This window comes from Cyrtonyx montezumae, unplaced genomic scaffold (assembly GCF_038088225.1).
Source record: "Cyrtonyx montezumae isolate F1298 unplaced genomic scaffold, pur_monq_1.0 scaffold_10, whole genome shotgun sequence".
Taxonomy (NCBI): domain Eukaryota; kingdom Metazoa; phylum Chordata; class Aves; order Galliformes; family Odontophoridae; genus Cyrtonyx; species Cyrtonyx montezumae.
Window position 1 is genome coordinate 21,038,634 of NW_027071826.1, and position 26,689 is coordinate 21,065,322.

Genomic DNA, 26,689 nt, shown 5'->3' on the forward strand with positions numbered 1-26,689 from the left:
CCTGCCCGCTGGCTCAGCTGACGTCCAGCTCTAGAGAGCTTTGTTTCATTACATTTCTAACTTATTAGTTTGTTGTACTGTCATGTAGCACTAAAACGCTCGCGTCGCTTTGACAGTTCAGCGCTGTCTGTGCTGAAGGGGCAGCTGCCTGTGGTCCCTGCCGGCTGTGCAGAGCGAGGGCTGAGCGGCAGCGCTGAGTAACGTCTGCGATCGGTGTAACGCTGCTCTCACGTGGAGGAAACGACGGAATTGGTGCTGGCTGTAAATACTGCTATGAGTGTGAATGTGACCTGAATGTCTCCGAAGCCATTTATTTCGTTCTTTCACCCGCACAGAAGTTTATTTTTATTAGAATAAAGGTACTTGGAGCGTGCTTGAGTCGAGTGTGGCTTATGCTGGCTTGAGTCTGGACGTGGAGGCTCCCCGCGGGAGCGGGAGGAAACTACAGCTCCCAGCGCGCACCGCCCGCCGGGGGCCGTGGTGTCGCGTCGCGAGCGCATGCGCACTGCGCTCCCCGCGCGGCCGCTCCGCAGCTGGCTTGGCGTGCCGGGCCCCGCGGCGGTTGGGCTCGCGCCGCGGCCGTTGCGGAGCCGCCCCGCCCCGCCCCGCCGCCGTCCCCGCGAGCCCGGGAGAGGCAGTGCCGGCGGCGGGGCGGGGAGCTCGCGCCCTCAGGGGCTGCTGGTTGCCAGGAGCGCTGGGGCGAGCCGGGTCTCCTTCAGTGGGCAGCCTCCCTCAGCCCGCCGCGTTCGTTGGCGATTGTAACGGGAGAATTAAGAGGTAAAAGCGAGGGATGGCGGCTCGCAGCCCGGCGCTGTGCCGGCGTTAGTCCCGCGCTGTTCGCCATGCTGACGCGAGCGGAAGCGCCGTGCTGCGGGCCGTGCGAGTCCGGCCTCGCTGCCGACACGTTTTCCCTGACTTAGGTGGAAGCGGATGTGTTGCTGAGTGCCGTGTGCTTTGGAGGGGCCAGCTGCTGGGAACTCAAAGGCCGAGCCTTTTAATACTAGCAAAAAATAAATCAGGCCTTCAATGATAATTTCTTCTTCTTTTTTTTTTTTTCTCCCCACCTGCGCAGCTGTTCTCAAGAACACAGAGCTGTGACCTCCCTGCGGTTTCTCGTGTTTCTCTCCTGCCTGCTTTTGACATGATTAAGCACTTGGCAGAGGACGTGCAAGCCAGGCTGCGCTCCGGAGTGACGGTCACCTCAGTGGGGCAGTGCGTTGAGGAGCTTGTCCTCAACAGCATCGATGCCAAAGCAACATGCGTCGCTGTTAGGGTGGACTTGGAAGCTTTTAAGATCCAGGTGGTGGACAATGGCTGTGGCATAGGGAGAGAGGACTTAAGTAACATGGGAAAGCGGTACTGCACTAGCAAGTGCAGCTCAGTGGCAGACTTAGAGAAGCTGACGTTCTATGGCTTTAGAGGGGAGGCTCTGGCGAGCATAGCAAACATGGCCAGTGTCGTGGAAGTTTCATCTAAGACCAGCAAGACGGCAAAAACTTTTATGAAACTGTTTCACAATGGGCACGCACTGGAAGTCTGTGAAGCTGAGTTGAGCAGGCCAAGTGGCGGAACGACAGTGACAGTGTGTAATCTGTTCCATCAGTTACCAGTGAGGAGGAGGTGTATGGATCCTGTGCTGGAATTTGAGAGAGTGAGACAGAAAGTAGAGGCTATCTCGCTGATGCATCCCTCTATTTCACTTTCTTTAAGGAATGATATTTCTTGCTCTATGGTGCTTCAGCTCCCTAAGACGAGAGATGTTTGCTCTCGTTTCTGTCAAATTTATGGATTGGGCAGATCTCAGAAGTTAAGAGAAATAAAGCATAAATCTGGGGGATTTGAAATAAGTGGTTATATCAGCTCTGAAGGACATTACAATAAGAATATGCAGTTCTTGTATGTGAATAGAAGGCTTGTTTTAAAGACAAGACTACATAAACTAATTGACTTCTTATTAAGAAAAGAAAGTGTCATTTGTAAGGCAAAAAGTGTCCCTGTGAGCAGACAGGCTACCTCAAGTCCTGGTCGCCTTCGCTGTGGCCCAGAGTTGTATGGGATCTTTGTTCTCAATGTGACCTGTGCTTACAGTGACTACGATGTGTCTTTGGAACCTGCAAAAACTCTGATCGAGTTCCAGAACTGGGATGTTCTTCTAGCTTGTGTAGAGGAAGGAGTGAAAATGTTTTTGAAACGAGAACATTTATTTGTTGAACCTTGTTGTGAGGACATTAAGGAGTTTAATGAGGATAATAATTTTTGTTTGTATAATGCTCCAGTCATGAAATCCACACTCCCTGAGGATGAGAGCATCCAAGAAAACTTTAAGAGAGCGTGTGATGAAATTATAGATTCCTATGAAGTGTGTAAATTGCAATCAAAAGATGTCAAAAGAAAATCCATGTTGGGAAAAAAATCTTCAGATCCTACAGAGTCAAATAAAAATACACAGGAAACTGAAATTTCCTCAGATCAGAAGACTGCTGAACCCACTGGTCAATGTAGAAACAAAAAAGCAGAGATTCCACTGCCCAAGAAAGATGACACCACTTCTAATTTCATTATATGTGATATGTCGGAACAGAAGCCAAAAGATACAAACAATTCCCAAAAAGCCTGTGATACTCATCTTAAATCTTCAGAGAATCTCCATTCCTCTTTCACTGAAGGGGCTGGATCAGAAATAATAAAAATAGACAGTTGTGGTGACTTGCAGCGTCGTGCCAAGAATTGTGCAAAAGATGTAGGAAACCAGCAGGACAAAGTTGTGCAGAAAAGCAATACGGTCTGTATTTCAAATAATGGTTTTACTCAGTGCCCATCTGAGAGAGAAGACTCTACTGAAACAGCAGGGGAATTTGAAACTGTCTATGGAAATTCACTGATAAGACTATGTAATGCAGGAGAAGGAGACGGGGAAACAAATGAAGGTACAGATAATGCTGGAAGAGGGACTGTTAGTTCAGTACCAAAAAAAGTGCATTCTCACTTGGGCTTCAGAATGTGTGTGGTGCAAAATGATCCACCTCGTGAACATGAGCAAACAGAAACAAATCTTGCATTAAACGTGCACTGTAGAGCTGGCCCTGCCAGTGCCAAGCATACTTTCAGGCACAAAGTGACTTTGCCAACTCAGTCTTTAAATGCTAAAGATATTTCCAGTAATGTGAATAAAGAATATATGCCTCTCTGCAGCAGAGAAACAGCTGATGGAAATGAACAGTCAGAGAATATAAGTTTGCCAGGTCAAGCACGTGATGGGAAAGACGTGCCCACTGCCACCAGTAAAAGACATTATGAAACATCAGATGTTACAGGCTTGCCACTGGCAACATCTTCAGGCATTCCTCACAGTAAATCTATAAAAAGCTCTGGAAGACAAATAGCTGATCCAAGATCTCAGCCTTGCAAGAAGCTGAGCCTATCTACACGGCTGGGTTCATTAGAGAAGTTCAGGAGATGTTATGGGAGTGACAAGTGTACGCTACCAACACCATTACCAAAGCAGAGTGAGTTTAATCTCTCAGTTTCTAATGCAAAAACTAATCATGACTTTTCAAGGAGTCAGAATAACAGTCGTGGTCACTTGAACATTTGTGAGACTCCAACTTTGGATTCTAATAACAATAGCCATGTTTTGAGATCTTTGGATGAGGCTTTGCTTTGCAGAGGAGAAACTTCACTGGACAAACGAGCCCTTTGTCACAGTCCACTGACATTGTCTGATTACTCAGAGGTTAGTAAAAAAATCACAAGCAGTAATAGATCTCCAGGATCCCTGTCATCCAAACTGTGCAGAATGAGAAGTGATCACAGAGAAGTAAAACAACTGGGTGAACAATTCCAAACAGATTCAAGTAGAAAAGATAACCACTCTTCTGATCTTGAATCTGCAAGTCATGAATTTTTGTATAACCCTTGTCAAAGGTATAAATCTTCAATGGGAGAAATGAGGGAAGGTCACAGCATTTCTAAGGGGGATGCTTACCCACAGTCAGATGATTTGAGAGCAGAGTTCATGAAATATACTGTTAGCCTATCACCACTCAGCAGCACTGATGGAGAGTACACAATCTCTGCAAGCACTGTTATACCATTTCCAGAAAAAAAAGATGGTATTGACATCATCTGTGAAGAAGATGAAAGTATGTTAGATGAATCATCAAAACAAAACGTGAAAGATCCTGAGGTTCACTGCACGACCTTCCCAGGGAACTTAGCAATCTCTGCAGACAATGCAAGTACACGTGATCCCAGAGATGATTTGTGTAGTTCAGACTGGCTGCAAGATTTTGATGCTTTGTCGGGTAAGACAATCTACATCAATAAAGCAACGGGACTGAGCACCTACAACACACCTCCTGAAGAGTTTCCAGCTGCCTGCATTAAAGATTTGACAACAATGGCTGTGAACGTTGTCTCAGAGAGCGGTAAGATGGTTTGCTGGTGTCATAAAAACGGGATGAGGAAAACAGTATTTGTTCTGCTAGGTGCATAGAATATTTTGCTGGCTGCACCTGATGCTTTATACTGAAAAATCCACTGCCTCACATGTAGAGGCTGTTCGGAAAACAGAATGTGTTGGTGTGACTATGGAGACAAAACAAACATTAACATGTTTATATTCAGATGTTAGAAGATAGTTTTTAATAAAATAGTGCAATGTCAGGACTTAGTTTTCACTGAGCATCATGACATATACTGTAATCACAGTCGTATGCAATTGCTGTTGTATACAAAGGCTGCTCTGAAACTTATTCCTCCTATTTTATTATGCTGGCCCATAACATCAAAGCCAGAGGTTGGTGGTATGGCAGAAGAGGTTGAACCTTTCCCCAGTATTCCAGTATGTGTTGTTTCTGTGCAACAGATGGCAGCAATGGGGCAGTCTGATAAAATGGTTTCTGACATGGAAGTGCGTATGAAGCAAAGGGGAGGAACTGAATTCCTACATGTGGAAAAGATTGCAGCTCCACTGAAATCACTGACTCTTGGCTAAACATTTATGGAGCCAAACAGTGGGTGTGAGTACGGTGAGATGGTGGGTGGTGCCTTTCAGGAGTGCTAACAGCCATAGTGGGTCAGCTCCACTGGTGCAGATGCTTCTGCAAGTATGTCATGCAGGCTCACGTTCATTGCTGGCAAAAATGCATAGCTAATGGTGGTGACTATATTGAAAAATAGTGTTTTGTAGCTGACTTTGAATTTCAAAGCCACTGATTTATTAATAATGGTGTCTTGAACACAAGTTTAGGGAAATTACACTGGTTGGTAGCAGATGGAAAGAGATGGAATAATCCATATCCTCTTGCAGAGGATCCATATTCTTTGCAGAGGAAAAGACCCTGGGGATGTTGGTTGACACTTGGATGAACATGAGCCAACAGTGTGGCCAAGAAGCCCTGCCCGATGTGTATCAGAAATAGTGTAGCCAGCAAGAGCAGTGAAGTGATGCATCTTCCTGCATTCTGGTGAGGCTGCAACTTGAGTACTGTGTTCAGTTTTGGGCACCTTACTGCAAGACATGGAGGCCCTGGAGCACATTTAGAAAACAGCAACAAAGCTGGTGAGGAGACTGGAGCACAGGACTCATGAGGAGCAGCTGAGGGAGCTAGGATTGTTTAGTATGGAGAAGAGGATGCCCTGGGGAGACCTTACCACTTTCTACAATTCCCTGAAAAGAGACTGTTGTGAGGTGGGGTTGGGCTCTTCTCCTGAGTAACTAGTGATGGGATGAGAGGGAATGGCCTCAAATTGCACCAGGGGAGGTTCAGGTTGGAGATTAGGAAAGACTCCAAAAGAGTGGTCAGGCCCTGAAATGGGCTGGTCAAGGAGGTGATGAGGTCACCATACCCAGAGGGGTTCAAGAAATGTGTAGATGTGGTACTAAGGAACGTGTTTAGTGGGTAACATTGACAGTAGGTGGATGGTTGGACTACTAGATGGTCTTAGAGGTCTTTTCTAACCTTAATAATTCTGTGATTCTACAATTTGTATGGATGCCCTCTCTCCATCTCAGCTAGTGGCTGTCTGCCCATCTTGTCTACTCATAGGCCATGTACTCCATGTGCTCAAGAGAAACGTAAGATTTTGTAGGTTAGACTTAGGTATCTTTGAACTGATTAAGCTGACCATTACAGGAGAATTTATTGGGGTTTTTTTTCATCATCAAATGACTTTCTGAACAATCTAATGTTCTGCATCAGTATAGTAATAGTGTAATAGAGGTGAATGAAAATGAATATTCAAGTATCTAACTTATGTGCTTTGCATGTATATAGTAGAGGAGTTATACTTGGCACCTTTTCTGATGTTACCTGTCAGAATAATAGTTTTAGTAACATCTCTGTGAGCTCTGAGTTCTTGCTGGCCTTTGGACAAGAAAATCCTAACTCTGTGAACAATGTTTGTCCTGAGCAAGGATTTTCCCTGCAACAGGAAGGAGGGAAATGCTCCTTTCTTTGTTTATGACACGTATAAAACATTGGGCTCCTGTTCACGTAAATGATAGATGATTCTGTGAACTTGTGAGATACTGTCTCTCTGAGACAATAGCTATAAGAGTTCTATCCAAGTCTGAATTAGATGGAATTCTTAATTTGTCCCAGTTCACCAGGATTCGCATAAAGGACATCTTGCCCTGTGTTAGCTAAGAGAGTCTGTGGCCGAGTTTTGTGACAGTGGGATGCTGAGTTACCTTCCTGTGCTGGACTGCTGTTCTGGATTCTTGAGAGGATTCTCAGTCCCCAGGGCAGAACCATCACCAGGCTTTTCTGGGATAAAGCCAACAGTCGTGAGTCTATGGACTGGCCACAGGACCTCACAGAACCTTTTTCTACTGAGCTTATCAGCACATAGCTGCTTTTTTTTTTCTTGGCTTTATCACTCTGCCGTGTTTCCTGAATGCACACCCTTAATTTCTTAGTAGAAAGGAACTTTATTAATTCATTATTATTTCACAAAGAACAGAAATGTGAATTGTACCAAAGGAAGGGTGAAATGTTTACCACTGCTGGAAATCTGAGCCACTTAATAATCTTGATAACAGTGCAGGTTTGCAAGATCATTAAATCATTTCTGGGCGGGTAGGAACATGTTGTTAGGCTAACTTTGATATCTCATGTGGTTGTAGTTTTCATTCTTACAAGGTGCTGATAACTGCTGATAACTGTTGATGGTGGTGGTAACGGATTGACAGTTCTGCCACTCCTGAAAAGAGGGAAGTCCAGAGTGTTTTGATTGTCTGTATGCCCTCTCTCTGACTGCATTAATTCTCAAAGAAATTTGTATGTGATTAACACAGTAGCCAGTTTTTAAGAATGGCAGTCTTGCAGATGCCACATTTCCAGATGCAAGCATACCTGATAATTCTCAGCTCTTTACATATGTGCTGATATTTCTAAATGCTAGATTGCCAAATCGGTGTAAGAGTCTAATTTGCCCAGGGCTAAGCATACATTCATTTATGAGATTTATGAGATAACTGTATAGCTTTTGGTAATTTTGCACACTGACAAATCTGCAGCAGTGTATTTATGTTGTGTTTAGGGTTTCAGTGCAGGTGCCATCCCTTTAGAAGTGAGATTGTGCTACCCTTCCTTCCTAGACCTCGAAAAGAGAAGTCTCTAGCAAGCCAGGATCAGAGAGGTAGGGCCAGCTTTCCAGGACACAGTGTACTGCTTTAAAAACAAGTCAAAGAATTCTCCCAGATGTCCCAACAGGAACCCAGAATTACTCAAGGTCTGCTAACAATGGGACTGTGTGAGTCATCTCAGATCTAGAACTGGAAAAAAAAACTCTTTTAGGGTTGAAGGCAGGTTAGGGGGTACTTATTTACAGATTAAATACCCAGCTCTTTGTTGAATGATGCCAGTAGCTTAAAGAATAATTACCTAGTCCCTTCTTTGTACTCATTCCAACCTTGGAATGTGAAAAATAGCTTCAATCCACACGTTCTTTTTGTGGTAGAATGGATGAAATCACCTTTTTGGTATGTGGCTTTGTCCAGAAGCAGTGGGTAGCTAAACAGGTCCTTCATTTGTTTTTGTTTTTTTTTTCCCTCCTCATTTCCAAGGCCTGTTGAATTGTGCTGCAGCATGCTCAGGAAGCTGCACAGGGTCTCTTCTAGATAAAGCAAACAATAGAGAAGCCCACTGCTCCATTATTTATCTGTACATTCTCCCATTTTACTAAAGGAAAAAAAATGTAATAATACTTGTGAGGTAGAGGTACCCAGTGTACCTTCTGCTGACAGCTTATGGCAGTCCCTGAATTACCTGTATGTTCTTTCCCAGGAGGTGATGGTGAGTCTCTGCAGACAATGCTTTCAGAATGGGATAATCCTGTTTTTGTTCGCTGCCCAGAGGTGAGTATTATCTCGCATCTCATGCTAACACAGGAGTTATTTTATCTGATATGGGGACCAAAACTGCAAGTATTGTAACTGTTCTGTATAACTTGTTCAGTGATATTTTAGAGTACAGACCTTGGAATAATGGTTTACAGGTTGTTTATGTGTAAGTCATTTTTGTGCATGTATTCAAAGTTGGAGAAGCGGGTATTGGGCTAATCTTTTACCTTCCCTTCAAAAGAAATGATGGAGAAACAAAAAAAAAAAAACAAACCCAAAACATTCTTGTGAGCTATCTTCTTCTCTACAGAAATGTTCATCTTAAAACATAGTTAGCGGATGGCAAAATATTAATATATTGTCTGTCCTCTGTGGACAGAGTAAAACAACTCAGCTTTCTCCCCTGGGCTGCAATGGGTCTTAAACGTTGATTATACCATAGTTGTTTTTGTAGCCTAGCAGGACTACAGCATGTGAGAGGGAAACAATGTTGGAACTTTTAGAAAGACTTCCTTTTGTTGTCATGAGGTAGCATTATCTTTAATCATCATGCTGTATGTGTGTAAACTTACGTATGTAACCATTTCCACCTGCACACAATGGAGATGGAGTCACAAACCACCTGCTGGTGAATTTTTGAAAAGGAACAGTTCAGATTATTTGTTACAGTGACAGACTCTGAGTCATTTCAGGGTGATACATTATTTGTACTCAGCGCGCTGGGAGCTTACCTAGGATGGCAGTCAGCATCAGGTTTTCTGATAGGTATTCACAATTAGCTGAGTGCACTGAAGTTAGCAGGTAATACCAAGATGGGAAAATAAATGGGGATGGAAGCAGAGGTATTGCTAGATTAATATCTTTAACTGGTGCTATGATTGAGTGGAAAGCTTGGTTTGTCAAAATATGAAGAGCTATTTCCAGAATGTTTTTTTTCCAAATCTGACTTTTTTTTCCCCTCATATTCACCATAGCCTGTAAACTCTTCATGTAATTGGCTTTTTTCACAGATAGCTGTTGATGTGACCAGCGGTCAGGCTGAGAATCTTGCTGTGAAAATTCATAATATTTTGTATCCTTATCGTTTTACCAAAGACATGGTTCATTCAATGCAGGTACAGTATGATCCATAACTAGTTTCCATGCTATAATTCCCACTCAGTGGTTGCAATTTTCTGACGTTTCTGCCTTGTAGGAGAGAGGTAACTAGGGAAATAGCTCGTATCCTTAATGTTCACAAACACAATCAGAAATCTTTGTGTCATCAGACATATGCTAAGTCAGATCTTAATATCTGGATAGTCGTCTATCTGCAAAGTGACTAAAATTCCTTGTCTTGCATGGTTAAATCAAATCAAGAGGTAGCCTTGTTGCTGCTGCTGTGAAACACTATTAACTAAATGATATTTCAACAGGTGGCTTTTTATATTTGTTGAAAATATTTGCTAGTTCATATTCTCCTGAAATCTATGTCCCACGTGTTCTATATTTATTGACTTTAGAAATTTAATTCTTAAGCACAGTGGTTTCAAAAGCAAATCCTAGATTTCCTGGAAAGACTTGAAATTTCCCTTTAAGATTTCTATCTCATCTGAAAAGTGATTCTTACTATTTTAATGCTCTTTTATTGTATATTTTGACAGTTAACTTAAAAACTCACATGAATGTATGCTTTCAGCTTACATTCTTTGCATTTATAGAAATATCAAAGTGAATTCTCTCCTTCTCTTACATATTAATGGCCAACATCTTGCAAACTAGCACTATGCTCATGCAGTCAGGTTGCTGACTTTTAGATTGCAGATTCTGACTGGGTGGGACATGGTAATATTAAGGACAGGGTGGAGAAGGATGGAAACGATTCTCTCCATTCTTTATATTGCATGTGCAGGAATAACAAGAGGCATAAAGTTATTACAGGAAACAAATTAGTTTCAAAAAGACAGGGGAAGAAAGCTGTAAAACAGAAGGAGAAGAACAGAAAAAACATTAATGTCTAGTATCCCTTCAAAGAAATAGGACCATCTATTCATTTTTACCTAGGAGCGGGACAATGCATGTGTTGTAAGATAGTGTTCACGGTGAGCTCTGTACATGTGACTGAGGGAGACTCCCTCCTTATTTTGCATCTGTTAATTTAAGTATAGACATTAGATACTGAAGGCATGATGCATCTCTGCTCAGTATTCCATCTGTAGATCTGGTTGATGTGTGCTGCTTAGGAGGAAGTTGGAATCAACTCTGAAAAGCAAGTTAGGCATAAGAAAAAGAGGGAAGAAATTGCTTTCTGGCTTCTACAAATGAGTAGTACAAGCCCTTAAACAGAGCTCAAATTATGAAAGGTTGTTTATATTCTGCCAGCTGTGAACAGCTGTGGTTCCCAGCTCGAGGCTTCTACACCACCGTATTGTTCATTCTGTGAATTTCCTGCCCCCACCTTACAGTTCTTGTCCTTGCAACTCTTTCAAAAGACAGATTCAGAATTATTTTATTGGATATTTTGCAACTTTCTTTTTTATTCCAGACTAAACTGTTCCATGACCAATTTATAGTAGTTTGATCTTCTTTTAGCATTGTCTTCTTCAAGCCCAAGTAATTGCTGCCTTTTCTGTATGTAGCCTCTCACAGTATTATAAAGAATAATTATACAATTTCGTAGTGTTGCTTTCTCCTAGGCCAAATTCTTTCAGACTTTGAGATCAGAAAAGGTGTACTTCTAGTCCCTCCCCTAATACCTCTTCCTTTTACCACTGGGTAACGATTGTTCTGAGTGTCTTTCAGGTTCTTCAGCAAGTGGACAATAAATTTATTGCTTGTGTAATCAACACTAGGAATGAAATGGATAAAAAGGAAGGTAAGAGCTGCTATAAGTATTTAAGGTAGCTGTCAAGTGCTCTTACTCTGCAGAGGGAACACAGTCCTGCTTGAATTGTTTCTTGCTTTGGGATGATACTGTGAGTAGAGGAAAATGTTAGCCTTCACATGAAATTTCCTGGATTTTCTTTCTCTTTATTTTGGACATTGTTGAATGTTCCTATTGCCTTCAGATTAGTATTATAAAAATAGATTATACTCAAATTACTAACATCTTTCAGACTGTGTTCACAGTGTCTGGGTATATTCATTGCTGCAGCTCACTGAAGCTGTGCAGAAAAGGCTTTCAAAATCAGTGATTTTTGTAATGTTTTGAAGATGGTACAAAACAGAACAGTTCTTGGTGACCTCAGCTTGAATTCTGAAGTAAAATGAAGACTCCTATAGACAAGATTTTCTAATTGCCCTTAATTTAAATTACACATTTCAGTTCTGTAGTGACTTTGTTCTGCCAGCAGTCTGCCCTTCACTTCACACCTGTAAAACTAACTGGTATTTCTCTTGTAAATGTGGCCTCTAGGGAGTGGCCACTCTTCTTTCCAATCTGCGTGGTTGTTGGGTACAAAGTTACCTATTGTTAATCTCTTGTGGTACATTTTTAGGTGGAAACCTCTTGGTTTTGGTGGACCAACATGCAGCTCACGAACGGATCCGCCTGGAGCAGCTTATTGCAGGTAGGTGAGTATGCAGGTGGCTTTAGGAAAGATAGTGCACAGGAATGTGCAAACAAGAGCTGTCTTAAAGGGAAAGCTGACTGACTAAGCTGTCGTAAGGATAAATCTGAGCTATATGGAACCAGCAGAATATTGATTTACTGTCTTGACCTTGATCTCTAGCACAGTGCAGCCATTCAATATCTGCAGTAGTCACAGTATTGGCAGCTGAAAACTGGTACAGCGTTTCCAGAAATAGAAAATATGCACCATACCCACACAGACCTATCAAGCTGAAATAGGCCTGATGTAATGAAAGAGTAGGAAGACGTAGGGAAAACAATGAACAGGAAATAGAAAAACGTCAGTAAGAGTATGTGATTATGCTGTGAAGAATAAGACATGGGGTGCAGACTGAAGAGTAACGTCTGTTTGGTTCCTTTTTAGCTGAATTCTACAGTTGAAGCCTAAAATTTTTCTGAAACATTCTGAAACTGTTTGCACTGGGATAATGGTCTTTTCTGTGAGCCCATTAGCCAACATTTCAGTGTTAAAAGTACAAGGACTATCCATCAAGTACTTAAAAATCATTGACTTTCTCTTTCATTGAGAAATACTGTGCAGTTCCTGCAGAGAAGTTTCCAGGAAATCTGCTCCTTTTGGTGAGGCATTGAAAAAAGTTGAAGACTGAAGCGAGAGATGCTTAATGAATAGTATTTTACTGCCATTTATGAGAGATTTTTCTGTGGAAAAATCACTGTCTGTGAGTTGGACTAAATATACCAGTAGGTTTTTCTTGCTATTTAGGGTGACTCTTTTTTGGAACCGGTGGGAAAAAAACAAAGTGGCATTAACCAACCTCTCCCCTGGGACTAGATGTCTAGTTTGTGACATTCCCAGTCCCCCACAAGTTTCAGGAGAAGGCATTTTGTGGTCATTTTTAATCCAAACAGAGGATTACATGCCAAACCATAGGGTCATTAAGGGCAGTGCCTGCATAAGTACTCAAAGAGGCATGTTTCTCAATGTTTCATTCACAGATTCCTATGAGAAGGAAGCTACAGCATGCGGCAAGAAGAAATTACTGTCTTCCTCCATCTCTCCTCCTTTAGAAATTGAAGTTACAGAAGAACAAAGGAGAATTCTACGGTCAGTAATGGCCAGTAGCTCTAAACTTTGGGGGAAGATTTCAATATATTGCTAGGTTACGACATCTGTTGATTCTTTCTGGAGCAGAAACCAGTTGGCTGTAGCCATACTGTGGAAAATAGGTGTGCTTCTTGGGCACATCATTACATCTCAAGACAAAACCCCACGGTGTGCCATCCCTATGCCACTGCAATATGCTGTGGTTTCCCTGGCAAAGCAAACCGTGATGCATGAGCCAGAGGAGTGGCCCAGAAGTCTCCAGCAGATCCTGCTGTCTGGAGACCAGGACTTGGAACTGCACAGTGGAGTGCAGTGTCCATAGTATAGATACAGGAACTGATTTAATGGCCTCTGTTATGGGAGAGGAGAGGGATGGGCTGTGGAAAGCTTGTACTGTGAATCCTTCAAAAACGCATTCCTTAATCCTAGACGTCTGCCAAGACTAACTAATGAGCACTGTTTGCAAGATGTTTCAGAATGGTGTACTAGTTGCTATTAGGAAATTTAACTTTTGTATTGCAGGAGTTTAGACTAGATACAGATTTATTGCCGGGCTGTTACACATACTGAACACTAATTAATCATTTTTATTTCCTCAAAATATCCCTGACTACCCCTTGCCACATGCATTTGCACTTATTTCTTTTTCCCATGTTGTTCTTCATGTTCAATTGAAGTTCTCTGCTAACTTCCACAGGTATACTTCATTGTTATTCTCAAAGTCCCCTTTTTTTGTGATGTCTGTGGCAGACTCAACAGCTTTTAAATCACTCCTTACTAAAATTGTTGCCCATTTTAGCAATACACTTGCTTGGTGGAATGTCCTTTTTGGGTGTATTCCAATTGTAACAGTATCACTCGTATATGTTTGGTAACTCTTTTGTGTAACAATGGCCAATACCAGAAATTCTAGAGGAAAGTGTAAAGCACCATAATGTACCACCTGCTGTATGAAAAATGTGAGAGTATAACCGTGGCTGCTCATAATTCAACAATATTTGGATGCCTTTGTTTCTAGCCTTTAATGACATTCTTGCCAATATCACAATATTTTTAATGCCTCTAGGTCAGCTCTGGATTATTTTTACAGAAACCTTTGAACATCTCCTATTTCTGACATCTCTACTTTTGAGACCAGATGGCCAAAACCAAATACAATATACCACCACGTGACAATATCCCACTCATTTCTGCAGCAGCCTTGCAATTGTTCCCGTGTCTTCTGTCTGTTAACCCACACTTAGCATGTTGTCTGCTGCCGCTTGCATGAACTTCTTGATTACTGAACTGTCATGACAGTGAAATACAGAGAGGATTTTTGAATTTTTGCTGCTTAATGTAGAAATCACCAAAATGTACACGTACATCGAACTGTTTGATAGTGATTGCTGACAGTTTTCTTCTCTTTTTGATGTCAAGTTCTTTCCTTGGCTCTCTTTGCTTTAGTTAACAGGACATGAGTTCTTTAAACCAGCATAAATCTCTTGGATATTTTTCTGTCACAAGCATTTGCTGTTACGTGTCAATTGAAATCACTGTTTTATAGGCTAGATTTAAAGCAGTCTTTATAGTGCATAACTTTAATGTTTGGAGGATGTGTAGTGTTGCTATTTGTGTGATAAGTTGGTAATTTTTCCTTGAATCAGACATCTTGTTTTTCATCTTTAGAAAATAAAAATGTATCAGTTTAAATATAGAGCTTTCTGTATGGTAATCAGAAATATTGTACCTAGATCTTGTGGCTGGGGAACATACAACGTGCATAGCTGAGTGAAAAACAGTAGAATGCAGAGTGAAAGGGCAAAATTAACCGGAATCTTAGCTATTAGAAACTTATAGGAAGAAATGTGGAGACTACACAAATATCCATTTCAGTTGTGAAGTAGACACTTCTGTCTTATTTCTGCTTTGTTGTTTTGTTTTGAATTTAGGTGCTGCTTCAAAAATCTGAAGGACCTGGGCCTTGAATTATCATTTCCTGAGACCAACAGCTCCTTGATTCTAGTCAAGAAAGTGCCACTGTGCTTTATAGAAAGAGAGGCCAATGAATTACGACGGAAAAGACAACCTGTCACTAAAAGCATTGTGGAGGTCAGCTGTGAATACAGATCAAAGCAGTTTGTGTTACTGGCTTTTTTTCTGTGTTAATGACCCAAGGTATAGCCTATCATTCTAAAAGAGACAGAGAAGCTTCTTGGCCAGTCTAGGTGCCGTCTCTTTCAGTAGCTAAACAATCCTATAGTTGAAATCCCTGAACTCTAGCAGGAATGACAGAAATCTGTTTCAGATTTGAAACAGTGGAAAAGCAAAGAAACATAATAGGTAGTTCAGGTGTTTACTGCTCATTCAGTTTACTGCTCATCCTTTCCGAGCACTTGAATAAACAGTAAAATAACATTGCTGATATGAAAATATTACTTGTTGGGATTTAAAGTTGCTTTGATGAAATCTCTGCACAGGCAGTTCAGCTTTATAAAAGCTGCTGTTGAAGAAGGAAAAAAAGCTGTCTGAAGAAATTGCTGAATGGATTGCTAGCAGTTTCCATTGTAAACAATTCTCTACAATCATAAGTGCATCAGTGACTCTCTCCTTAAAAACTGTTTCTGGAGTACTGCGTGCAGCCAGTAGGCTGAACCATTGTGAATCAGTCCAGCCTTGCTACCCACCTTTTCCTATATGAAAAGGTGATCCATCTGATTACTTTTTCTTCTCCAGTCCTGCTAGAAGCAGGAAAAGTGCACTCTCCAGTGTGCCAGAAGTGCTGAAGGCAGTGGAGAAAGGTTTTAAAAAATACACTTATGTCTGAATGGTGCCTAGCTAGAGATCAGGTCCCTCACTAGCACTCTTTCTTAGTTGGAGCCTCAAGATCTCATGTGCATTTTGGCAGACCTGTTCTGTGATCCTTTTTGTTTTAATGAGGACTGGTAGCACCTCTTTGCACTTAAGAATTCCTTGTATCTTAGACATCAGAAATGAAATCCGCATCGAACTACTATTCAAAGAAGAAAGGGCAACTATGGGAACATGTATTTATTACACTCAGAAGTATGAGTTCCATTACACCCATTATATTTTTATGTATTTTATATAAAGAGAGCATATATTATATGTAATAGAATATGTTTTTTAAGGAACCTGATGCAGAGAATCTAAGTTATTAAATTCAAATCTGGAAAGACTTGGAGGGATCAGGAATTGCACATGGCTCTTTCACACTGTGGTCAGTGTACAAGCAACTGCATCATTTTTCCTGGGGTGCATGTGAAACTTATGTATTAAATTATACACAGATGTGGAGAAGGGTATGGGCAGTGAAAAGGAGAAATGCCAACTTACTATCTTATATTTTTCTTTTCAGGAGTTTATTCAAGAACAAGTTGAGGTGAGTAGCTATCTGCTTCTAAAGTTGACTGGAATAATGCAAAGCTTATTGAAAGAACCAGAGGGAATAAATGTGTTAAGCACCAAACAAGAGATGTATATTTAGGTCTTTTTTTGTTGCTCATTCTTGTTACAGTTCTCCTTATTTTTCATATTAACTGGAATGTAAGATGATGTTCCCTTACTAATTTTAGCTAGTGCAGACCACAGGAGGAGCACGAGGGACACTGCCACTGACATTTCTGAAGGTGTTAGCTTCCCAAGCCTGTCACGGTAGGGGAAATATACTTTTATTTCATTCTTTCATTTATTTTTTAACCTTTCTGTTTTCATCTGACATCATTCCCAGGATAGTGGTTTCAGAATGTGTTTGCAGGAGTTGCAGGGTTACAGACTGTTTCATAGGGATGAGGCCTATTGTTTTGGTATGTCACTGCATGCTAAAGAGGTCTCACGGCTGAGAGGACACGGATTGCAGATAGTCTTGTGAATCTGTGAAAGCTAAAGATAACAGGCACTTCTGATATGACTCTTGGATGTTCTGCTTTAATTTCCACTGGATGCCATTAAGTTCCCATTTGTGAGAAAGGACTTAGTGGCAGGGCTGGCATCTGGTTTTGGAGCTCATGCCTCTCACTGGCAAATGCATAGAATGGATGTCAGTTCTACAGAACTGATACAGGCTATCTTCTGCTTTTACTATCTCTGGACATATGAGCTGATTGCATCTTCAGCCCTAAAAAAAATGTATTTTTGCAACACTGTCTGAAAAGCCAGAATCTATTAATCCTGCAGTCCCTCAGACTTGGATGAGATGAAAGAGTTTAGGCTTTGGATAGCTGACCATTATGCAACAGCACGGTTAATTGAGCTAAGCCTTAAGTCAGCTTTTGCTGTTAGTCTGTAGTATCTGGGAGCTGCCCTATTTTCTTTGTAAACAGCAGTTGTGGAGGGAGGTCTGTTGGGTGGTTTGAATTCTCTCTGGCAGCACGTGCAAGAATTTTATGTTGTTCCAGGAGCTATTAAGTTTAATGACAGTCTGACTTCGGAGGAGAGCTGTCAGCTCATTGAAGCTTTGTCATCTTGCCAGCTGCCTTTCCAGTGTGCTCATGGGAGACCTTCCATGATGCCCCTTGCAGACATTGACCATCTACAGCAGGAAATGCAGGTACTGTGTGGGGTACTGAAAGAGAGCAGCATACTCTGAATTGTCAGAGGTATATCATGTGTATGTGTTAGAAATAGGACCACCACAGCTGCATCTTACTTGAACTTTTACATAGCTGTTATGGGTAAAATAAAACTTGTGAAAATTAAGCCTCTGTTCTGCAAAAACCTTGGCAAAGATCTTACCATATTCCATTTGGATGGTTACACTGGATTGAATGGAGTCAACTCGTGCTTAAAGTTGAGCACATATTTAAAGCAGTAAAACTTGGAAACATGTAAATGCTGAAATTCCACTACATAAAGATGATAAAGATTAAACAAACACCTACTTTCCCAGTGTTGAAGATGCCACAAAATGGGGGTGGTGGGGGAAAGCAAAGACATGGCAACATGAAAATTAAAGTCAATAAAAAATCCTAACCAACTTCTTCCCTTTTGCAAATAATGTACTATGAGAAATTATTAAATTAGCTTTTGTTGGAAATCGTGTGGGACTTTGAACTAGACATGAAAAAAAATGGGAATGTTTCTATTAGAGAAAAGAGAGTATGGAGGCACTGAAGTTGGTTTACTTATGACTTAGTGCTTCTTAATTTTTCTCCCTCCAGCCTAAACCTAACTTGGCTAGACTGCGGAAAATGGTGCGAGCATGGCAGCTGTTTGGGAACAAACACCCTAAACAGAAAAGGTGAGACTGCAAACTGCAGACTCCATAGGTGCTGGCATGATCCAGGTTCTCTTGCTGTTAAACAACATCTTGTGTGGAGCCAAGTTCCCAAGCCATCCTGGTAACCAAAGTTCTGCCCCAAGTACTGACCTAAGAAGAGAGCAGCCAGGAGAACATGGCAGAAGCCCACTCTTGGAGCTTGGAGAAGCATCTTCAGCACTAAAGAACTGCGTTGTAAACCTGAGTCGTATGTCAGTGCTTGACTATTGATGGCAAAACGTTGCATCCAGTCACAGTTGTTGCAAGCATGGCAGAACTGTGTGTAATACAGAGACTTTTAATTGATGTATTTTAGAGTGTTTGAAATGGAGGAGGTATTTATTAATAAAATTAACTGAACTTTCCTTAGGTTTCTGGTGGTGATTGGAATGAGGGCTGACCAGCTGCTTAGTAAATACAGGTTTGATTCTAGGTAGGTCTATGTCTTTTTAACTAGGCAGTCAGTGACACACCCAGCTGTTTTCTCCCACCTCCCTGCAGTCTGCATTCTTGAGTGAGTGATTTCTAAATCCTACTGTAGGTAGCCCCACTCTCTCAGTGTACAGAAACAACTAAACAGCTCATCGCATTTCTTGCAGTAGGCAGATGGTTTTTTTTCCCCACAAGTTCGTTCTATTTTGTATCACATTCTAAGCTAGAGATGGTTATTTTAGAACAGTAAAAGACATCTTTTTCTTTAATCACTGGTATCCTCGTTCTCTGTAAAAAAGCAATTTCAAAACAAATCAGGTATTGACATTTGCTGTTTCAAAAACAAAACAAGGAGTGGAAGCTTCTTCAGTGCCTCAACAGTGCTGTAGTATAATAGCATATCTTGATAAAAGGGACTAAGAGACGATCTGACCACTCCGCAAGAGCCTGAGATTTCTAAGACTGTCTATGCTGCCCCTCACAAAAAGAATTTTCAGAAAGAGACAAGATGTCCACCCAAGAAGAATAATTAGTCACCCAGTAGTAAGGGAGAGGGAAGGCCCTCAGACTAAAAGAAGTAAAGCAAGAAGTTGAGCTCTGCCTTCTGATCCAGAAGCGAACATACTTGCTGACAGGATTTCTGAAGTCTGCCTTTCTTCAAGAGTGGAATTTCTGTTCCAGTGTTTTCCAAAAAGCTGATTTGTATTTCAGTAGCTTAACAAAATTTGCCCGAAAGTTATACCAAAAGTTCAGTTTTGAAGCACACAGTCATTGGCAATTACATTTCAGGTGAGAGCACACCTTACCCTCACTACTGCAGCACAAGTACAAGCAGCTCACTGCGCTCATAAAACTCCTGACAGCTAAGGAAATAAATTCTACATGGAAAATGATTAACACTGAGAGCACCATAAACAGCCTTTATTGCAGCACACTTTGATGTAACAGCTCAGCTGCCCCAGAAAATGATGTTTTGCTGTTTCAGAATTGGTTAGCAGCTCCACGTGGCTCGTCACAAAGCAGATGGTTCGGGACAAGAGTCTTCTGTTGCTTTTTGCTAGGAAAGATTGCACAGAACATATTCCCTACCAATTCCCAACAGCAACCCATCTTTGCAACATCCGCTTTAGTTAGCTTCTGTATCTTTCTAAAGAGAAAGACAGGACAAGTCTGGACAGTAATATGCTTCTTGGAGTTAGAGTTCATAGTCATCTGGATGGTAGAGCTCACTCATGAGACGGTAAATGTAAGAAGGTGCATTACCCCCAATGTTAGAAATGAAGAGAGTAATGAGCTCTGGAGGGACATAGTCAAACACGGGACAGTGAACATTGATCTTTGCCAGGATCTCCCCTGAAAAGTGAAGAGCAGCAGTATAAGACATAAGCAAACCAAAGAAAGTATATTTAGCCTTCTGCACATCTCCCTGAGCTCCTGGAGAAACTGGCAGGGCCCACAACACCTTGAAGTCCTTACTGGGATATCCTGAATCCTTTTGAACTTCCTCCCTAATGCCTAGAATTACAAGTATACAGCAGTCTTGGAATGGAGCAGCATCCTCTGCTCTCTTGGTAGTTTTTACTGATAGTAGCTCCAAATCTTCTCTGATACAGATTTACTAATTCATAGCAAGCCTGCTAATTTGTAATGAGAACATAAGAATCCTGATGCTGCCAAAATTAACCACCTAAACAAAAGCTCAGAAAGCCAATACAAAAGCCTGAGCCAAACTTAATATATTAGTGTTAGAAGTCTATCACACAAAAGCGTGTCATTCAAAGTAACATTCTTATCTGAAAGGGGGAGACTGAGCTGCCATCTGTCTAAAGAGGGCACTGGTGAGGAAAACTCACTGCAGAGGTACCGGATTTTCCTGAAATCCAATAACAAAGTTTCAAAAAGTTATGCGAGCTGTGGGAAGAGAAGCAAGCTCTCCTCAGTGTTGGCCATCTGTTGTGTACTACAGGAAATGGCCACCTGTCTGGCACCATTACTCCCATCCAGCAGTAAATTGCTAAACATTGAAGACCAGAAGCAAAACCAAAAAGGTGGATTGCGTTCCAAAAAGACATTTTTCTGTACTCTCTATAATAAAGAAATTATATATAAAACGCGATGGTTCTCAGCACTATTTTTTTTTTTTTTTTTGCTTAAGATAATAGGAAAGGATTTGGGGTCTAGGACAGTCTAACATTTACATTTTGTATCAAATATTAAACAAACAAACAAGCAAACGAACATAAAACAACCACAGCCTGGACTAGCTTGACCAGTACCTTCTGTGAATGGCAGCACTTCCTGTGGTGACACAAATTTGTGGAATGAATCTTCTTCGTTAGGGAACTGAATGAGACAGTACAAGAAGGTCAAGGAAAGGAAAAGCACCTCATTATCCTAGAGAAAACATCCTAGGTGCTAGAAGAACTAAAGCAGTGGAAGAAGACTTGCCAGGGAACAAAGCGGCTGTTTACAACAATCACATAATACCCATGCCCACTAGTAATTCAGCAGCATCTAGAGTGAAAGGTTTTTCCTCAGAGCTTCTAGAACCTCCTGTGGCCTGTCTGCCCTTTTGCAAAGCCTAGGGAACCAGAGCAGAGACGTGACTTCTCAGTATGTAACTTAATCTGACAACACTGAAAACACGAGCACAGGAAATAGTAGAGAGCATCTCCATCTACCGCTTTTGTAGGTACAAAGGATCTTTCACTACTAAAAATATACACTGAAGAAAAAGAAGAATGGTGATGTCACTCTCTAGTAGCATTGGCTCACTCATCTAGTAGCAACCCTATACTCTGTGCACCTTCTACTCAGCAGATTTGGCAAGGAACTTAGCATAGCAGTGAGAGCTTTGAGATCTTGACCTGTGCCAGATTTGGGTGAAGATCTCCTATATGAAATAACAGCACTACATGGGGGAATGATTCATCTACCAATCCTACCTTGGGCCACGTGGTGCTGTCCACCCTAAGCTTTCACAAGCGAAATATCACCCCCTTATCTCTCTTTAAAGAAGGTGCAGTACTGAAGAGGTACTGTGCTTACCTGGGGTGACAGCTTGAACATGGGGGCACACACGATGAGCGGCGTGGAATGATGTTTAGCTGCAAGTGCCAGAGTGTGAGTACCACTCACAGCAATCAGTGCACCGTTGGCCAGGATTGTTTTTGTACCAATGATAACCTTAAAAGACAAATTAGCATTAGAGAGCATGCACCACAGCAAACTGAGCTTCCTGGCTCACACCCTTCTGGATAAGATGGAGTTTGTCAGAGTGGCCAGCCAGCAGCTGGAGTTGTAGGGCATCTGCATGCCCGACCTGTTTCATCTGGCACTGGCTCTGCACCACTAAGTTCCTCTCTCAACAAGAGCACAGTGATGCCAGCACAGAGAACCTAAAGGACAAACATCTGTTCTACTGCAGAGACTACCATGCAGAAGCTGGGTTGTGCTCCCTGTTCTGCCACAAGCCTACAAAGTAAGCTTGTGCAGGGGACTTGATTGCCCTCCTGGCTTGGTTCCTTGCAACTTTTCAGCTTGGTAGCCACTAAGGCAGAAAATCCTATCACTATGCTGATAGTCATCACAATTATTAGGGATTGCACACAATCTCCTCTCCATCTGTAAAAAGGGATTACTACAGTTTTTACTATTGCTGAAGAAAGACATAAATCACGGGTGGGACCTGTAGCTGATCTGGAAGGCCTAAGCATCAAACCTGCCGTGAATTCCCACCAGTAGCAAAGCCCTCCTTACCTTGTTGACTCGAGACATGACAGCAAAAATAGCTGCATCACTCATGACAGTAGTTTCAATGTTCTCTTTAGATAGTCGGACAGCCATTTCGTGACCCTGAAAAGAGGGAGAATATAACTGTGCCTCTGAAACCCAGCTCCTGCACTGCAGTTGCAGAGATACTGGCACTCAATCCCTGTCTGAACTGCAAATACATCAAGCAGCAGACCACAAATACAGTCCTCTGACTGAAGGACGGAGAGTAGGACAAGTCGTCCTCAGTCTCTCAACTGCAGAAGCATTCCTGTATTGTTCCCCTTGCACAGATGTTCTGCTGACAGCTTGTCTCCAGACACAAGAATGTGTGTGACAATGCAGCCCAGGCCTTACCTGGCAGAAAGGTGCACACTCTGCCACGATGACCTGGAACTTCCGCTTGCGGGCAGCTTCCTTCAGGAAGGCTTCAACAGTGCGTGAGTAGCCGATGGTCATGATCACCTCATTGGAGTGGATGTGCTCCAGTGCCTGCATGGCAATGTTATCAGTGGTGCCCTCTGTAACAGAATGAAGCTATGAGTGGAAAAGCAGCCAGGAAAAGCAACTCAGTGCTCCAGTAACATATTTTACTGAAGTGATACTATAAATTCTGGTAGAGCATACACAGCTTTTCTCCCCATTCTTTTCACCAGCAGAAAGGAAGCGAGAAGCTGGCCCTTGAACCCTTGGACCCTATGCTCCTGAGCTACTTCCCAGAAGACCAACAGCATGGGCAGACCCCCTTGCTTTTGATGCCTCTTTGAACCAAAAAAAAGTACAGACTTCTCCTGTTACACACATTCCTTCAGATTAAACCACCCAGTTCTTCAGTGTCATCTTTCCAGTTAAGAGCAAAAGGAAACATTAGCCTCATCCCATAAAGAGCTCTGTTTATGACCCATTTCAGACCCACCCGTACCTAGCTCTATTAGCAGCTCGTTGATAGCTTCAATAACATTCGCTCTGAGGGAAGGGTAGGGAGTGCTGAAATCCTCACTCAGTCCTCCAGAAGTGAGAAGTTTGTGCAGGGAATCTTGCTGATCACTTTCCTCACTGCGCCCATGAAGTCTGCAGAGAGAAAGAGCCCTTCAGCCTCAGAAGAGCATGCAGAGGCAGAGGCTAACACAAAACAGCTACTGAGCTAGCATCCCCACAGCACATGGGTGTGAAAGGAGAGGAAGGAAAACCACATGCAGGGGTCATGTCACACCAAAGAGCTTCCCTAGCCATCTCTGGCAGAAGGACACCTGAAGCTCTGCCAGTGAGCACTTCCCAAAGTTGCATATGAATGCAGCGGGTGGAGAGCAGTACTCACAGCTACTGCTGCAGTGGAACAAACCCTCCTCGGGATGCATGAGGAGAAGTGGCCAAGCCAGAACCTAGACTGCTCTGGGGAGGGGAGCTTATGCATTCACCAGAAGAAAAGTCATCAGCTGCTTTGAAAACTGCAGGTCCATTGGTACTGGTGCCCTTCCCTCTATTATTAAACGTACTGGACCCCTCTGTAGGAGATGCCACAAAAGTGGGTGATAGAAACCAAAGCGATCTCACAAAAGCAGAACACTCTGCAGGAGTGTGCTCTGGGTTCTGGGAGGGGCAGAGAGAGCACGAGGGGCACCTCACCGGCCATACTCCTCCCGAATGACCTTCAGCACACGCCGCACCATGTTGCCCACGGTGGTCTCGGACGGCTGTGCTGCTGTCATCCGCCGGCCCTCCGTCCGGATCAGATCCATCAGCTCCCCTGAAAGAGAGGACAGCCTTGGTTACAACCCGCCTGCAGCTGCCCCAAGCACATGTCAGACCTGCTCATCCGCCCCAGAACAGCCGTGCACCCAGACGCTCATACCTCATACCGGCAGCACGACGCCAAGGCAAAGTACAGACGCGTGCAAAAAGCAACGCCACAGTTTGCTCTGTGGGATCTTTGGGTGACGTGAATCACCTGCACACAATGCAGAGTTGGGACTTATGAAAGATCATAAGTAGTGAGTGGGGAAAAAGAGGAAATTCATCTGCAGGTGAGATGATCAGCGCTCTGAATGACATCAGTGAGCTTTTACAAAGGCCTTTATGCGTAACCCACGCACGGGATGGCAAACTCAGAGGACTCTGAAATTAACTACCTAAAAGCGGGAGCCCACATCCCAAGAGGCTTTTGCTAGGAAGGCATACATAAACAGTTTAAGCCGACCGAAGAAGGAAGCCTGAGCCCGCCCCCAGCCCAGGGCACAGCTCTGACGGCCTCGGGGTGGGCAGGCAGCGCGGGCACACGGCAGACACACAGCAGACACCCTCAGGGCCCGGGCCCCACCGTTCCCGGGGCTCCTTGCTGCCGCCCGCTCCCTGCCAGGCCCCAGCCCGGCCCTCACCGGCCCATCCCCACCGCCCGTGCGCGATGATCTTCCGCAGCAGCGACAGCGTCTGCCGCGCCGTGTCCTCGGAGCGCGGTCTCTGCCCGCCGCCCCGCAGCCGCGACACGAAGGCCTCGATCTGCTCCGACAGCTCCGAGCCGCGCTCGGCAGCACCCGGCATGGCGGCGGCCGCGACACCGCCGCACCGCCGGCGGCGGCGCTTCCGCTTCCGCTCCTCTGCCACCCCATTGGCAGACACCGCGGCGCCGCTCCCGCCCCGTAGCGGCGCGGCCAATGAGAGGCGCGGGACGGGGGCTCCCGCCCTCGTTGCCCGGGAGACGGGCGGCGACCCGGACCCGGGCGGCAGTGAGAGCCCGCCCGCCCGCCCCCCCGCGGCGTTGGCTTTGGAGCGGGTCGCGCTCCTGGCGCAGGGAGCCAAAGCAAACGGGGCGGGAAGGGCGCAGCTCCCGGCGGCCTGATCCTTCCCGCTGGCAGTGCACGGATAAGGCGGGAATGCGGCTCCGTCTTGTCCGCTTCCCGGCGCGCCTCGGCCGCTTTGTCCCGCCGCTCCGTGCTGGGCTGAGGAAGCAGAGCGGGCTGCCCGCACGCACGTGGGTCTGCGCCGGAGCGGCCCGCTGCACTCACACGGGAGGACGCCGTTCCGCCCGCTGCCCCTCCGCACGGCCGCGCTGCAGCCAGGCCGCGGGCGCTGCCTGCCGCTGGGCGCCGGCACGCGGGGACCGCTCCCACGCAGGCACCCTGGGAGCGGGCACGCGGGGAATGGGCCAGGAAAAAAATGGATTGCGTTGGAGCTTTCCTTTGTTTGTTTACTTATCCGGCTCGTAAACACAGCGGCTCTCCGAGATTAGGCGGGAGGGAGCAAGGGGAAGGGAAACCGGCCCGGAGGTTATGACCTCCGTGTGGATGCCGGGCTGTTTACATTCCCTGCTCCGCTCCCAGGAGCCGTTGCAGGGCAGTTTCTTCTCAGCCCTTGCCAGGCTGCAGGGTTGGTGAGCTCCGTGCTCACACTGCTCGTTCCCCGCAGCACGTCCCACCGGGCACTGCCACCGCTGCCTGCCGAGGGCAGCTGCCAGCCCTGCGTCCCTCGGGGGCCAGAGTCCTGCCTTCAGCCCGCTGCCCTGTATTTCATGAATGAAAGCCTCTGAATGGGTATTTGGGAGCGGTTAGCCTGCGGCCTTGGTATCTGAGCCGAGTCAGAAGCTGCCTTTCTCTGGAGGGATGAAAGGCACACACCAGGCTCTGGCTGCTTGGCAGGACCACGGCTGAAGGACATCTGGCTGTCATGGGCCAGAGGGGGGAAAGGTGGGGCAGCACCACCTCAGCTGGGGCAATGTGAGGCGCTTGGAGAGGCAGCTGGAGTGCCACCTCTTTAGTGTCCTGGTATACCTGGTAACATCTTGCTGTCTCACTGACTGGAGTGGGGGAGATCCTCGATGGGTCCTGGGCAGCACTCCAGAGCAGGAGTTAACTCTGCAGTTCCCCTCTTGTGCCGCAACCAGCTGCTTCCTACATGTCATGCCTCCTGTGTGTCTCACCCCCTTCCCTCCTCTGGCATACAGACTGGAGGATGAGAAGCTGCAGGGCACAGGAAGAGCTCCGGGTACTTCGACTGACCTCAAACTGAGCATGAGCCAGCAGAGAGCCCTGGCAGCCCAAAGGGCCAACTGCACAGTGGGGTGTACTAGGCCCAGCACTGCCACCAAGCAAGGGGAGAGGTTGTCATGCTCTGCTCTGCGCTGTGTGGCCTCAGGCTCTCTAGGGCTGTGGTCATGGCCCTGAGATGTAGGGTTTGAATTTTGGGTGGCCCTGGTTGGGAGCCAGGAGTTGA

At 44.4% G+C, this 26,689-nt stretch overlaps 2 protein-coding genes across 4 annotated transcripts; one reads left to right on the top strand and one right to left on the bottom strand.

The window, feature by feature from the left end:
- Positions 1-1,076: 1,076 nt before the first annotated feature.
- MLH3 (mutL homolog 3) lies at positions 1,077-18,340 on the top strand. Of its 3 annotated transcripts, none has more exons than XM_065752420.1 (11): positions 1,077-4,427; positions 8,292-8,362; positions 9,358-9,462; positions 11,129-11,201; positions 11,824-11,895; positions 12,915-13,023; positions 14,955-15,114; positions 16,382-16,405; positions 16,599-16,677; positions 17,421-17,572; positions 18,183-18,340. In XM_065752420.1, exons 1-11 carry the CDS (start codon positions 1,142-1,144, stop codon positions 18,264-18,266), a joined length of 4,215 nt encoding a protein of 1,404 aa, XP_065608492.1. In that variant the 5' UTR covers positions 1,077-1,141; the 3' UTR covers positions 18,267-18,340. The 3 variants fall into 3 exon arrangements, with proteins under 3 accessions (XP_065608492.1, XP_065608499.1, XP_065608506.1); XM_065752427.1 differs by having other exon boundaries at positions 17,495-17,572; positions 18,183-18,269; XM_065752434.1 differs by lacking the exons at positions 16,599-16,677; positions 18,183-18,340 and having other exon boundaries at positions 17,421-17,539.
- A 1,265-nt stretch (positions 18,341-19,605) lies between these two features.
- Positions 19,606-25,046, bottom strand: EIF2B2 (eukaryotic translation initiation factor 2B subunit beta). The gene is made up of 8 exons (XM_065752447.1): positions 24,859-25,046; positions 24,110-24,230; positions 23,406-23,554; positions 22,841-23,004; positions 22,472-22,567; positions 21,761-21,898; positions 20,989-21,055; positions 19,606-20,065 (listed from the first exon to the last, which is right to left on the bottom strand). The coding sequence occupies exons 1-8, from the start codon at positions 25,019-25,021 to the stop codon at positions 19,908-19,910; spliced, it is 1,056 nt and encodes a 351-aa protein (XP_065608519.1). The 5' UTR covers positions 25,022-25,046; the 3' UTR covers positions 19,606-19,907.
- Between the last annotated feature and the right edge of the window lie 1,643 nt (positions 25,047-26,689).

Bases quoted from the DNA above. Each gene is read 5' to 3' on its own strand.
- EIF2B2 (XM_065752447.1), bottom strand. From the start codon at position 25,021: ATGCCGGGTGCTGCCGAGCGCGGCTCGGAGCTGTCGGAGCAGATCGAG. The intron at 24,231-24,858 runs GTGAGGGCCGGG...CCTCTCTTTCAG, and splicing joins CGGGCGGTGGGGATGGGCCG to GGGAGCTGATGGATCTGATC. The intron at 20,066-20,988 runs GTACTGGTCAAG...TTCACTTTTCAG, and splicing joins AGTGCTGCCATTCACAGAAG to GGGAGATCCTGGCAAAGATC.
- MLH3 (XM_065752420.1), top strand. From the start codon at position 1,142: ATGATTAAGCACTTGGCAGAGGACGTGCAAGCCAGGCTGCGCTCCGGA. The intron at 4,428-8,291 runs GTAAGATGGTTT...GTTCTTTCCCAG, and splicing joins GAACGTTGTCTCAGAGAGCG to GAGGTGATGGTGAGTCTCTG. The intron at 9,463-11,128 runs GTACAGTATGAT...AGTGTCTTTCAG, and splicing joins ACATGGTTCATTCAATGCAG to GTTCTTCAGCAAGTGGACAA.